Genomic DNA, 15,221 nt, shown 5'->3' with positions numbered 1-15,221 from the left:
AGGGCTGCATTTTAAGGAGCTGTTCAGGATCACTCTTAACATGCATAGACTGCTTTCCATTTCCAGCTTGAATGGACTGGGCACCTTGACTGACTCTCTGAATAAAAACAACTAAAAATTCTGGTTATATACTTAAAATATCTTTTTTTAAATTTATTTTTTAATTGTGGTAAAATACACATAACATAAAATTGACCACTTTAACCATTTTTAAGTGACAGTTCAGTGAATTAAGTACCTTCACATTGTTGTACAACCCTCACCACTTTCCATCTCCAGACTCTTTTCAGCTTGCAAAGCTGAAACTCTGTCCTCATTAAACAATAACTCTCATTCTCCCCTCCCCCCGGTTCCTGGCACCTACATTCTCATTTATGTCTTCATGATTTTGATTACTCTACATGCCTCATGTAAAGGAATCACGCAGTATTTGTTCTTTTGTGATGGACTTATCTCACTTTGCATAATGTGGTCAAGGTTGATCGTGTTGTAGCATGTGTCAGAATCTCCTTCCTTTTAGAGGCTGAATAATAGTCCGCTGTATGTGTATGCTGTATTCTCTTCATCCACTCATCTGTCAATGGACATCTGGGTTGCTTCCACCTTTTGGCTACTGTAAACATGCTGCTGTGAACACGGGTGTACAAATCCTTCTTCCAGACCTTGCTTTCAATTCTTTGGGGAATATACCCCAAAGTGGAATTGCTGGATCATATGGTGATTCTATTTTTAAAATATTGAGGAACCACCATACTGTTTTTATAGTGGCCGCGCTATTCTACATTTTCACCAATAGTGCACAAAGGTTTCAATTTCTCCACATTGTCAACACGTGTTATTTTCTGGTTTTCTGAGAGCAGCCACCGCAATCATGTGAAGTGGGATCTCATCTCCATTCCTCCAGTGATTATGATGTGCTTTTCATGTACTTATTGGTCATCTGTGTGTCTTCTTTGGAGAACATCTATTCAAGTCCTTTTCCTGTTTTTAAATCGGGTTGCCTGGGTTTTTTTCTTGTTGAGTTGTAGAAGTTCTTTACATATTCTGGGTGTTAACTCCTCAACAGGTAGATGATGTGCAACTACTTTCTCCCATTCCATGGGTTGCCTTTTCATTCTGTTGAGTGTGTCCTTTGATGCATGGAACTTTTACATTTTGGTGTAGCCCAATTTATCTATTTTACTTTTGTTGCCTGCGCGTTTGCTGTCATATCCAAGAAATCATTGCCAAATCCAACGTCCTGAAGCTTTTCCTCTATGTTTTCTTTTAAGAGTTTAAAAAATATCGTTTTAAAATGTGTTGATTGACTGGCAGGTTAGTGAGTAAAGACCAAAGGCCAACTAATGAGAGAACGTGGGGACCTGGAGGGGTACGCAGGCCACTGAAGCCAGCTCTTCCCTTGAAAGCATCACTCAAGCAATTGGCTCTGGTTTTCATGGATCATGCAGTCCAGAGGACAGGAGATAAAGCCCAAGACCACTACAGGTGGAGTCCAGTAGAAAATACTGCATAAAGGGTGGTCTAAAACATAACGTGGCCCATAGTGTTATGCCCTTAGAGTATGGATAAACTAGGAATAAACCCAATTCTCCCCTCCCCCAAAGGATCCCGGGGGAAATTGCCTACCTCAAACTGATACTGAGTACACAGAAGACAATCTATCCCCTGAGATCTCACAACACAGGTTTCTACCTTGAATTAATACCACCTGGATGGTTCAAAGAAACCTCAGAGCCAGAATTTAATTTAATGTAGCCCTGAGATGGCAGCTCCCTGAGCATGTGGCAGAAGCAAATTCTCTCTGGAGGCAGCTACCTTCAAACTAGAGCTCAGTGAATTGCCACAACTATCTTTCCAGGCAATATGAGTTTACAGTAAAAAAAGAAATCACAAAAACACACAAAGGAATGTCACCATGTGTAAGAGCCAGTAGAAGCAAGAGTCGGCCATACCTGACCCCAAAATAATTGATTATTGAATCCGTTAGACATAGATTATAAAAAAGTTTAACACATTCAAAGAAGTAAAATAAGGGATTTCTAAAAGGCAGGAGACTAGAAAAATGGCCACTAATGCCCTCTCCCCATCTCTACTCCCTCTCACCTCCCTACAACAAGTTTTATGATAGTCAAACAGGATAGTTTTACCTGTTTTTTGAACTGTATTTAAATGCATACATACAGGATGTATTCCTTTGTGTCTCTCTTCATTTATACATTACATTGGTGAGAGTCATCCTATTTTATTTTTGCATAGCTGTAGTTAGTTCATTTTCATTGCTATTTACAACATTCCATTGCTATTCTACAACATGAACATATCGCAATTTCTTTATCCATTCTACTGTTGATGGAATTTGGTTGCTTCCAGTTTTGGGCTATCATGATTAATGCTTCCACAAACATTTGTGTGTGTGTCTCCTGGTGCCTATGCGCACACCTTTATGTCAGGCACATAGCTGCAGAGTAGAATCGCTGGATCACAGACTTTGGTAACAGTAGATACTGCAATAAAATTTTCCATAGTGATTGCACCAGTTTCCACTCCTACCAAAGCGCATGAAAACTCCAGTCATTCCAAATCCTCATTAACATGATTTTATTTTCACTATCCCAGTGGCTATGCAGTAGTATCTCTTCATGTTTTTAATTTCCATTCCCCTCACTCCTCATGAGGTTAAGCACATTTTTATATGTTTATTGGCTCTTTGATATCTTTTTTTTGAAATCCCTATTCAAGTTTCTTGACTATGTTTCTATTGGATTATTCTTAAGTTGATGTATGAGAGTTCTTTATATATCCTACGTATGAACTCTTTTTGATTATATATGTAGCAAATATCTTTTCCAGATCTGTGGCTTGCCTTTTCACTCTCTTAATGGTGATTCTTTTTTTCCTTAAAGATTTAATTTTTTTCCTTTTTCTCCCCAAACTCCCCCCGGTACATAGTTGTATATTCTTAGTTGTGGGTCCTTCCAGTTGTGGCACATGGGACGCCGCCTCAGCGTGGCTTAATGAGTGGTGCCATGTGTGCACCCAGGATTCGAACCAAGGAAACACTGGGCCGCCTGCAGCGGAACGTGCAAACTTAACCACTCAGCCACGGGGCCGGCCCCTCTTAATGGTGATTCTTGTTGAACACAAGTTGTTAGTTTTAATGGAGTCCAATTTATCAATATTTTATGGGGGTTTTTTGTGTGCGTGTCCTGTTTGAGAAGTTTTTCTCCACCCAAAGTCATGATGATATTTTCCTATATTATCTTCCAGAAACTTTAGTGTATTGCCTTTGGAATTTACAATCCACTTGGAATTGATTCTGGGGTATGATGTGAGGTAGAGTCAAGCTTCTTTATCTCTCATACTGTGTATTTCAGCTTATCTTGTTGTCCTCAGTGAAAGGGTTGGTCTGAATGATCTATTTGCCCTTTCCAGACGTAAAGTCCTTATATATGACTTCTCACTCGCAATAATGGAAGTTCAACTGAAAAAAATAATTATGGTTAGTCTCTAAGTGTATATCCAGCAAAGTTATCATTCAAGAATGAAGGTTATCCATGATATGACAACAGCCAAAATTAGTGAACACGGAGAAATCTCAACAACACAATGTGAGTAAAAAAGTAAGTCACAAAATCATACACAGTACAATTCCATTTATGTAAGTAAAAACATACACGCACGTGTCCTAAAAGTGTAAAAACATGCATGGGGTTGATACACAACAACTTTAGGCTAATGGCATCTCTGGGAAGTAGATGGTAGACAAAAGTGAGATGAACTTTAGCTACTGTATTTGTAAATATCTGCACTTTTTATTCCTTGAGAAAAGTGTATTACATGATGGAGGTGTGGGGTCTCGCATGCTCAGCAATACACTGTGAGCCCTTTAAGAGTCATGTGTCCTTCTGGCCCCCTTCTGGGCAGGACGCCAGGCTGGCGGGATTGGTAAGGATCCAGGGTCTGGCCAGCCCAGATCTTAACTTATCTCACTCACGGAACATCACGAAGGAACACAGAGCCCCTCCGCATGAGCTACTGCTCCTGGGAATGCTGGCCATGCCAGGGACAGCCCCTCTCGGCAAGCACATAGCCTTTGCGTCCCCTCGTAAGAAGCAACCCCCTCCTGCCCGTGGTAGTGGTACACAGCTCTGTCCAGCCGGCCGCCCCTAGACACACCCTCATGTAAGTCCCAATAACCTTATGTCTCGTACACTGTCTCCAGGTCTTTTCTTCGCTCTCTCTGCAACTTATCCCACACTGCCTACACAACTGGGCATGCAGCCAGACAGGTGGGTACATGGATGTCAGTTCAATTATATTTTGCATGTTTATATGTTTGAAATGTTTTATTTAAAAAAAATGTTTTTTTAAAAAAAGAAAACTTTGCAGCATGTCAGTCAACAACCAAATGACTAAAGTTGAATGCATGATGTAATATGCTTATATTCAATTTTAAGGTTAATTGAAGAAAATTTTTTTTCCTGAGGAAGATATGCCCTGAGCTAACATCTATTGCCAATCCTCCTCTTTTTTCGCTTGAGGAAGATTAGCCCTGAACTAGTATCTGTGCCAATCTTCCTCCATTTTGTATGTAGGTCACTACAACAGCATGGCTGATGAGTGCTGTAGGTCTGTGCCAGGGATCCGAACCCATGAACCTGGGCCACCGAAGCAGAGCATGTGGAACTTAACCACTACACTATGGGACCAGCCCCTGAAGAAATAATTTTAAAATCCTTGACTCACGAGTCTGGCAATCTCTGGGTTGCTCAGTTGAAGGCCCCAGATGCAGATCTCTTTCCCCAGCGTGTAACACTCTTCTCGAATTGTCATAAGCAAAGGTTCCAAGGAAATCGGTGGGATGCTTGGCGGGGAGTCATCAGGTCTTACAAGTATAAACTGGAATGTAAGAAAAAACTACAGGTGGACATCATAAGGAGATGTCCATGCACCTGAATATGTGGAGAAAGAATATTGTCATTGAACAACATTCGAAGAACGTTTAATAGTTATTGACTTTGGATCAGGTACACATTGAGGCGGTAACTCAAGACAAATTCATGCAGTTCCTGCCATGTGCAGAGCTCCAGGGAAAGTCCTACAGGGCACAGATTTTCCCAGCAGGTCACTATCTATTGTTGGGTCGGGAAATCAGTTTAGCAGGTTGCAAGTAGCTTTTCTTTCTTTCTTTCTTTAATGAAATAGAAAAGGAGAGAAATTATCTGAGTGTATCCTATGCAATAAGGAATAATTGTCTCATGAGACTTTTAATTTAGTGAGATTCAAAACCAAAATGGAGACACCATCAAAGCAACTCATCTAACATAAACAGTCCTTATGGTCATACCGAGTCACACCAGTACTTATATACTGGGTCATTACGTCAATTGTATTTCCAATGGTGATTGTAACAAAAAAAAGTTTGAAAACATTGCTGAAGGGACTATAAATTTGAATAAGATTTATGATTTACCTTTATAATTAAATAACGGAAGCTAATTAGAAGAACTATAGTAGAAACAAATAAATTAGTAATTATTTTACCACAAAAAGGATGGCTCTGGGAAGCTCCTCCACTGGGATGAGCAGGGAGATGTGTGGGGAGCCTAGGGAAGGAACTGCAAAAGAAGGGATTAGGAAGACGGCAGATGGGGGAGAGGAGAACGGAGGAAGCGGGGTGAGAGCTGAAGAGACAGAGAGGAGAGGGTGGCAGCTGCCCTGGGCAGTGGAAGTTCAGATGGAAGAGAGAGATGGTTAGAGAGGAACTTCAGGAGGTTCTTTCTGTGTGGCATGCAGTGTAATCAATCACCCTCCCATTCCCAAAAACAGCATTCAGGAAAAACATGGGTGGGATGGATTTGGGTCAAAGTCACCTTAGAATAGTGATGATCTTTTTCCTTAAGCACCCGTCTCTATTTAATTATCGTGTCTTGTTTAGCACTCGGCATTTCAGGCAATCAGTAGGTATTTGATTATTAAAACACAGACTGTCTTTCTGGGCTGGTGATAGAAAAGTCGTGAAGTTGGCAGTGTGTCTTTGCGGGCCAGGCTCCCCCTTCTGGCCTCCAGCCGCCCCTTCCCAGGAGCTGACCATTTAGTTTCAGTGCTGGCCTCCTTTCTTTTCCCCTCATACCCAATCCCGAGATTTAGTCTCAGAAGAGATATGACATCAGAATTCTTTCTGAAATCCAGGGCTTTTGGAGTCAGAATTATGTGTCTGCTGACCTCACTCCAAGCGAGACGGGAGGTGGGGGTGAGCTCAGGTCTGACCTGATGACACGGGCAAGTCAGCAGTCAGGGGAAGGAGACAGTCACATGGAGGGGTCAGGGCCGTGGCTGCAGTGCTGCGGAGGGAGGTCTCGCAACGAGGAAAAAGTGGTGCTTTTGAGCTGGACTTTCCAGATGTAGCATGGGAGAAGGGGACGGTTGGCCGTTCCAGATGTGAAGTGGTGTGAAGAAAGGCAGGCCCGTGGGAAGGCCTGCGGGAGCGGGGAGGTGTGGAAGTGCCAGCAGGCCAGGCTTTGGGCTTCGGTCAGGCAGGAATGCAGAGGGGGTGACACCACCACCTCTGGGCTTGGGAAGATGGAGGACCCATGATCATCGGGAGTAAACCCTACTCCATTTCACAGAGGTATAAACAGAGGAGACCATAAGCTCACCTTCCTGAGAATCTGTCCATTGTCAATGCCAGCTTTCAGGTCCCTCTTGACGGCCGGGCACACGGACGTCCGAGTCTGTGCACAGTGCTTCTCATACGTTCTCAGGAACTTCTGGAGAATTGGAACGACGGGCAGGGCTGCTCCTTTAGCTTTTTGTCTTCCTTCCTTCGCTCGCAGCATTGTCTCCCAGTGTTGGATTCCACATGGATTCTGAAAACAGTAACTTGCCCTGAGACCCGTCACACAGATGTCCTTTTAAGGAGCAGATCACACCTCCCTCACTAAAAACTGGCAAACATTGCGGCACATCGTTCTCTGAAAATCTTAAAGTGCTTCATTTATCTTAAAACGGGAGTAAGGAATCAAGAGCAAGACAGTCGAGTGGAATTGTTCAATTTCCAATTGCTATCTTCATGAGTCCATGTTTTTCTTTTAGATTCTTTAAAACGGGGGCAGTACCCATGGAACTCAATTCTAAAGGAATGCAGTTAACATTGATAGTGGGTACTAAATATGACCAAGGCCACATTGATTTAAAAATGGCATAATTCTCTTCATAGACACGGTTCTTGCCAGCCAGTGTATCACAGTGGCTGAGAACATGGGTTTTGGAGGTGAGCAGACTTGGACTTTAGACTTGTCTCCACCACTTGACTCCCTGGGTGGCCTCAGATAAGTTATGAAGCTTCTTCAAGCCTCTGTTGCCCCATCTGTAAAATGGATTATGGCCGTCATAAGGGTCAAGTGACGTAAATATATAAAGCACTTAGCACGAGGCCTGGCCCATCGTGGAAGCGCTCAATAAACTTATTATTATTGATGTTATTGTTACTCTGCTGGCCACAGGAAGCTACCCGATCAGTACTGATTTTGCTCTTTAAATTATCCAGTCCCAGAGGGCTCCTCCATGTGATAACTTACATAGCAGTTGGGTCACTGAACCGAGTTCACAGAGACAAAGGTTTATGGGAATTATTGGAGTTTTCCCAAATGGGAAAGTTTCCAGCTAGAGACTGTCCAAAAGTGTGTTTATTATCTTACAGTAAAAGGGGCTCTCCTTGTTAAATCCAGGCCTGGTGGAGCATCCCAAAGAAACTAGGAGGCAGGGGCTGTCGAGAAGGGCAGATATCCAAAGGAATGCCACTTCTTTGCTACGCTGCCATCACTTCTCCACTTGCATGACTGCAGCAGCCCGGCCTCTTAGGGCTGTTCTCCACCCAGTTACCAGAGCGATGTTCGAAATGTAAATCAGATCATGTGACTCTTCTGCTTAAACCTCTCCAATGGTTCCCCATTACACTTATCTTGACTGAATTTCATATACACTTATTCTGTCAGTTGTTGAGAGGTATATAAATGTAAATTTGTCTATTTCTGCTATTAATTCTGTAAATTTTTAAAAATATATTTTGAAGCTATCTTATTAGGTGCCTAAAAATTTAGAACTGATAAATCTTCTTGGAGAATCTACCCTTTTGTCATTACTTAATACCGTGCATCTCTAGTAATGCCTTGTGTCTTAGAGCCACAGTTCCCAAACTGTGTCCCGAGGTGCTTAGAGGGACTGCAAACCTACAGGGCACTGTGAGGTATTTTAAGTATTCAAGAGAAAACTAGCAACGTCTGTTAGATGCTATTTGAACTACTGGAGGTAGTTCACAGTTTCAGATTAGATCACACTTGTATTGGAATCCTATTGCTGCATAAAAAATTACCCCATCATGAGCGAAAAACATTCTGGAAAGTCAGAATGATCCCAGCAGAATGTAGAGACACTCAGGTACTGGGGTAAGGGAAACTCACAATATTTTAGCTCTGGTTGGGACTTTACAGATTGTCTAATCCCAGGGAGCCATCACGAGGATGACCAAATGTCCCGGCTGTGAGTGCTAAAACCAGGAAAGTCCTGGGCAAACTTTCCTGGGAAGTTGTCTACCCTACCACTTCCCTCACCCATGGCCATTGGCCAGCTGCAGCCTCAGAATTCTGCTCCCGGGTCCGCTCCAGGCTGCTGCAGAGCAACCAGACTTGGCAGCTACCAGAAACCTATTTGCCATCTCGGGCCTGGGCTAACGTCTTGTTTCACACGTGATAAAAGAGGGGCTCAGGAAGGGAAGGAAGGGACTTGATCCAGCTGAGAACAGAACTGGGCTGCTGACTCCCAAGACTGTTTTTGGAAACCATCCCAGGTGAGTCCTACCATCTGGCAATTGGCAAAGACTGGCATGGCATTGTGGGAGTGGGCGGCTCAGGCTTTGGGTCAAGAGGGACTGGTTTGAATCCTGTGCCTGTCAATTATTAGTAGGCTGATTGTGGGAAATCACTTCTCTGAAACTCATTTTCTTCATCTGTAAAAATAGTGGGAATATCACCTCTTTGGTATTTGTGAGGATTAAATGAGACCACATATGCAGTGTTCTTCATCAGTAACATGGGAGTGATGGTGAGAAAGAATTGTTCCGAGGAATAATGAGTTACTACACGACCAATGCTAAGAACAGAGCCTGGCACATAGTAAATGCTTTGATGGGGAATCTGAGCCGGGTTAAGTGACTTGCCTAAGGACAGACACAGGCAAGTAGTGCAGTTGGGATTCGAATTCAGGCCATCTGGCTCCGGAGCCAAATTCTTAAGCAGTGTAAGGTACCACCTGTGCCACCTGTACTCTGTAAGGTACTGTTATGGACTAAATGCTTGCGTCCACCCAAAATTTATATGTTGAAGCCCTAACTCTGGGTGTGATGATATTTGGAGGTGGGGCCTTTGGGAGGTGATGAGGGCTAAGTTGAGGTCATGAGGGTGCGGCCTCAGAGCTCGTCAGATGGCTGCCATCTACAAGCCAGGAGAAAACGCCTTAAAATGAAACCTCCCTTGCTGGCGCCTCCATCCTGGATTTCCCAGCCTCTGGAACTGTCAGAAACAGATTTCCGCTGTTTAAGCCACCAGTCTGCGGCATTTTGTTGTGGCAGCAGAGCTAGGACGGGTGCTATACAATATCACTGTGCACAATAGGAAGTATTTTTCACCAGTCCGTTCCGGGTATTTACAGAGGCACAAAGTACACACTGATACATTCTACAAACACTCTGTTAAGACCCTCTGCAATCTTGAGTTTTTCACTTAATATTTTATCATGAGCATTTCTTTATATCATTTCCATATCCGGTAGGTGTGTGGCCCGAGGCAGCAACCACCTAGATTCTTAGGGGCAGCATTGATCTGCTGAGTCATGAATGGATGTCTCCTGGAGGTCTAAGGAGTGTGTGCCCCACCCTACGCTAGGTGTGCTTATCCCACCTGAGGTGACTGTCCCCTCCTCGGCATCGGCGGGGTGGGGGCTGCAGGGGTGAGGGTGGGGGCGGGCAGGCGGGCCCTGCTGTCTGTCCCGGCTCTGAGTGCCCTGCTCGCCAGCTCAGACGGCTGCTGGCTGTCCCTCGGAGTCTCAGGGACAAGGAGAGGGCCGGCAGGAGGGGCTGCTTTCCGCTCCCTTTCCAAGGCTCCCGAGGCACGCAACAATTTCAGTAGATTCCAGAGAAAATCCTCACCACCCCTCGAGGCCGGGAAGGGCCCCTGCGGTGCGCCGGGCCCCGGGAGGGCGGGCGGGGGAGCTCGGGGCCAGGGGCGGGGGATGGGGAGGCGCGAGCCCGCACCCTCTCGGGGGAGCCCGGGCCCAACTCTGGCTCGAGCTTCCAACCAGGGGCGCCGGAGCAACCTTGACCAGCCTCGGGCACGCTCCCACCCCCGCCTGTGCCCGCACTCACTCGGCGAACTGTGTCCCCGTCCCTCGCCGACCCGCTTCCCGCGTCGGTCCGCGCCCTGGAGACGGCAGCCGGGGCGGTCACAGGCAGGGGCGGAGGCTGCAGGGGGCCGGTGACCCGCGAGGGGCCGGGCGCGGAGGGAGAAGAGCGGGCGCTGGACGGGGGAGGAGGGGCGGCAGGACATACTGTTCAAGGGCTGGTCGGGGCGCGGGCTGGGCCTGAGATCTCCTGGTGTCCTGCCGCAGGTCAAGGTGGTCGCAGCCAGTGGCTCTGCGAAGGACGGGGTCTAAGAGGGGACAGAAGTTGGGGACCCATGTCCTAGGGCATCACTGGGGCATCGGAGGGACAGAGGTGTCCAAAGGGTGGATGTCCCAGCCTGGTACCGCCGGCGCGAGGTCCGCTGTGGACCGCACCCCAGCCCTAACCCGGTTTCCCATAGAAACCAAGTTGCGAAGGGTGGTTGCGTCCCTCTACAACAGGCGGAAGCCGAAGGAGGGGGCTCTCCTGCCCACTGGAGAGGTTTCGTTGTGCGGGTTTTTTTCCTTCCCAGGAGGAAGGCGGCGCCAGGATAAGGGAGGCAGCTTAGAGGCTGGGCCTGTGAGAGTTTTTGTGGAGAATATTGAGGAAAGAGATGCCAAAGCAGGTGCAGCTTTCGGAAGAAGTGGAGGGGAGAGGAAAAAGAGGCTTTTAAGAAATCTTGCTGTGGGCACTGGCTTGGGGGCTTGTAAATTTAAGGATTTAGGGGCAGAATAAAAGCCCCAAAGATATCCGTGCCCTAATCCTGAGAACCTGTGAATATGTTACTGTAGATGGCTAAAGTGACTATGCAGATGTGACTGAAGTTACAGACCTTGAGATGGGACTCTCATCTTGGATTATTCCCGCGGCGCCGGGCTAATTGCTTGAGTGGAGAACACGAAAGCGGAAACTTTCCCCGCTGGGTGAGAGAAAGAGACGAGAGATGAGGAGAAAAGTCCCAGAGATGCAATGAGAAGGGCTCCACCCGCTGTGGCTGACTTTAAAGATGGAGGAAGGAGGCAGCCTCTGGAAGCTGGGAGAGGTGTGGAAATGCATTCTCCACAAACCTCAAGAAGGAACCCAGCCCTGCCGACGCTCTGATTTTAGTTCAGTGAGATCCGTGTGGGACTTCTGGCCTCCAGAACTGTCAGATAATAAATTATCTCCATATAGCTTAGAATATAGAATAGGCTCTTAATGGATGTTTAATGAAAGAATGAGTAAAAAAGAATTTGGATTAAACTAATTCACAGTAAACTGCAAATGGAAAATAGTCCCTTAATTCCTCCAGGGCTGGCTGTAGTTTTCTAAGTATATATTTTAAACCCAAATGGCTCTAATTTAAGGAATTTTTGGCACAACGTGAAGCAAAGAGATGGGGAAGGCCAAGGAGAGCCAGGAGGGTGTCTTGCTTTTGGACAGATAGGACTTTCCAGTGAGCATGCCCCAGGCGTCATGCCCTGGGTTGTTTCTGCTTTGTGCAGCCTCTCCCTTACCCTCTGGGCCCTAGACCAGCCTTCCTAAGACATCACCACAGAAGGGCAGTGAGGGAGGAGCAGTCTGGAGCGGGGTGAGAGGCTGCACTTGCAGGTCACTGAGGTGGACTCAAAGCCGACGCTTAGGGAGCAGAGAATGAGAAGGAAGGCCAGAGTCCAAGAGGATACAGATGGAGCGAGGGTCAGAAACTAGATGGACCATCAGAAATGAGATGAGGAGTTCTTATGTGCAGTGGGCAGGTTCTTAAAGGAACTGTAACACTAGGATTAGTTTTAGCTAAGAGTGACAAAAACCCATTACCACTGGTTGAAACAATAAAGAAGTTCATTTCTCTTTCATGTAAATGGACTTCATGGGCTAGCGGTCCAGAGCTGCTGCAGAAGGTCCTAGATCATGAGGAATCCAGGCTTCTCCTACGTTATTGCTCTGCTATCCTCAATGTGTGACTTCTACCTCATGGCCCAAAATGGTTACTGAGCTCCAGCCATTTTGTTCCTGTTTCAGATAGAGGGAAGGAGAACTGGACAAGGAAAGGCACATTCTCTCCCTTTAAAGATGTTTCCCAGAAATTGCATGTATGCTTTTGCTTACATTCCATTGGCCAGACTTACATGATCTTACTTAGCTGCAAAGGAGGCTGGGAAATATGGTCTTTATTCCAGGCAGACACGTGCCCAGACGTGTGTCCAGACATGTACCAGCTGAAAACAGGAGCTTCTATTACCTACAGAAGAAGGGAAAGATGGTTATTGGGAGACAACTAGCAACCTGAGCCACACACAGCAGCTACCAGCTACCAGGAGCACGAGGATGGCCGGGGAAGCGGGTGGCATGGGTGCCGGTTTGTAAGTACTGTGTGGGTTCCTCATCCATTGAGCATTTGTCGCAGGGGCAGCCTGGAACTCAGTCCACAGCTGTTATCGTTTTAGGTGGGTCTCACCAGGGCTGAATTACCGGAGAGGCTAGGCGTGTGTTTTGGGTTCCAGCAAAACTGGGAGACGAAACAACAACAAAGGTGGGGAAAGAATTTGATATTGCATATTTCAAAAACACCTGCTCAAAGTAGTTTTGGGAAAAATCAGAACTTTGTCAGACTTCATTATCCGTATTTTGCTGTGCGGTGTTGTTTTGGTTTGTGATTTAAACACAGAGGGGAGGTGGCTGTGCTGTCATCTTTCTGGTTCTCTGAGCCCTGATGGGGCCCTCAGAACTCAGGTCAGGGTCCGCCCACCCCGCCTGCCCACCTCCACTCCCTGCTGAGCCCGGCCACCTGAACTCTTAGAATTCTTAGCAGGGCTCTGGGTGGATTTGGCTTCCGGGGGAGGGAGCTGTTCTGCTACTAGATACACAGGAAATCATATGCCAGAGAGAAGGGAACCCAGGAGAACTCACGAGGGAGAAGACAAAGAAAGGAAGAGAGGAAAGAAAGGAGGCAAGTGAGAAGAGAGGGAAGAGAGACAAAGGAGGTGAGAGGTCAGAAGGGGAAGGGCTCACGGGCGGGCACCCCTGATGCGGTGGTTTGAAAATGCCTCCACAGAGATATCCACTTCTCTGTTCCAGAGGTGGAGCCTACTGCCCCTTTCCTTGAGTGTGGCTGGACCTGGTGACCTGATTCTAACGAATAAAATATGGTGGCAGCAACAGTGGGTGACAGGGTCATAAAAGGCATCACGACATCGTCCTTGCTCTCCCTTTGGGATCACTAGCTCCAGGAGAAGCCAGTCACCAAGTCATGAGGACACCCCAGCAGCCCAGGAAAGGCCCATGTGGCGAGGAACTGAGGCCTCCAGCCAACAGCCATGTGTGTGAGACGTCTTGGAAGCAGAGCCTTCAGGCCCAGTGAAGCCGTCAAGTCTCTGCAGCCTGGTGAGAAACCCTGAGCCAGAGCCACCCAGCAGAGCTGCTCCCAGAAGCCTGACTCTCAGAAGCCGTCTGAGATGATAAGGGTTTGTGATTTAAGCCAGCATGTTTTGGAGTAATTTGCTCCACCACCAACATATATCCGACACACCTATGAACTTCTTTCTCAATAATGGAAGATTTACAGAGACCTAAGGGGAACATGGCCCAGCTGCTGGTGGTGACCAATATCCATTCCCCACTTCTCCCTTGCTAACAGAACTTAATTTGGCATGTGGGCCAATAAGCCAGGCTAGGGAGATGACATTCCCCAGCCTTCCTTGCATGTGGGGTAACCATGTGATGCAGCACTGGCCGACGAGACGTCAGCTCAAGTCGGTGGATGAAGCTTCCAGAAAGCCCTTTAAAAGGAGGCAGACCCAGGTGGCCTGAGCTTTTTGTCTTTTGTTCTTCCATTTCCTCTCACTTGGGATACGGTCACTGTGCTGAAAGTGAAGCTGCCATCCTGCACGTACAGAAGGACCAGATGTCAAACATGGCCTGGATGGCTGAGAAGATGGATGGAAGGAGATGGGGTCTCTGATTGCACCATGGAGCTGCTGAACCTGTCTAGGCTGCCCGCCTCTGGGTTCTCATTACGTAAGGAAAGGAACACCCCAATTTATTTAAGGCAAACCCATTCAGATTTCTGTTACCCATAGCATATGGGGATTGATAGAAATGTGAGCTCCTTGACGGACCTATCTTCAGAAAATGTGCAAACATTCAATTCCAAAATTTAAAGAAGCATGTGGTGAGCAGGTTTCACATTTTTGAGTGGGATTGTTTCATCTAGAATTTGTATTGTTGACCCGTCTCTGCAGCACACAGTAACTGTTGTGAAGAGAGCGGGGATTACAGAGGCAAGAAATCTTCAAGGAGAACGCAGGATTTTAACTGGAGACATGAAAACCGGCCTTGCTGGCAGCCAGACCTGGTTTCCCAGCTGCATGTAAGTGATGCTCAGACAAACCTCCCACCCCTCGCCATGATTGGAGCTGGACGGAGACAAGACCATTCCCCAAACACAACAGGGACTAAATGTCTCTCTATTCTGAGGAATCTGAGTGATGCTGCCCCTTCACCAATTACAACCAACTCGAGTGCTCTGCCTTCTGGGGAAGATCAGATAGCCCGTTACCAAATTGCTCTCCTCTTCTTGACAGCATCCCATCTAGCAGCCCCCTCACTTCCTCCTGCCTCCTGAGAATCACCAGCACGAGCCCCTTCCTCTGAGAAGCCCCTCCCAGCGTCTTCTTCCTGGGCCTGGGGGGCTTTCGTTCCTGCTACAGCAAGACCGGTAAACCTCATGGCTTTTTTCTTTGACTGCGGTAATCTTCGGTAAGTGGGCTTTGCCAGAACACCTCCAAGAGGGAGCTTTAAGCGCCTC

General features: G+C 46.8%; 1 protein-coding gene across 1 annotated transcript in view; it reads right to left on the bottom strand.

Annotated features, from left to right (window-relative positions):
- The window catches only part of LOC124237099 (ribonuclease inhibitor-like), a 53,956-nt gene extending 43,439 nt beyond the window's left edge, over positions 1–10,517 (bottom strand). The window contains exons 1-3 of the mRNA XM_046656373.1: positions 10,421–10,517; positions 6,660–6,869; positions 4,747–4,899 (exon numbers count right to left, since the gene is read on the bottom strand). Coding sequence (XP_046512329.1) covers positions 4,747–4,899; positions 6,660–6,839 — 333 coding nt within the window. The 5' untranslated portion in view covers positions 6,840–6,869; positions 10,421–10,517. The remainder of the gene's footprint in view (positions 1–4,746; positions 4,900–6,659; positions 6,870–10,420) is intronic.
- Between the last annotated feature and the right edge of the window lie 4,704 nt (positions 10,518–15,221).

This window comes from Equus quagga, chromosome 1 (assembly GCF_021613505.1).
Source record: "Equus quagga isolate Etosha38 chromosome 1, UCLA_HA_Equagga_1.0, whole genome shotgun sequence".
Lineage (NCBI taxonomy): Eukaryota > Metazoa > Chordata > Mammalia > Perissodactyla > Equidae > Equus > Equus quagga.
The sequence above is the reverse complement of the archived record's forward strand: the minus strand, read 5'-3'. Positions and strand labels throughout refer to the sequence as shown.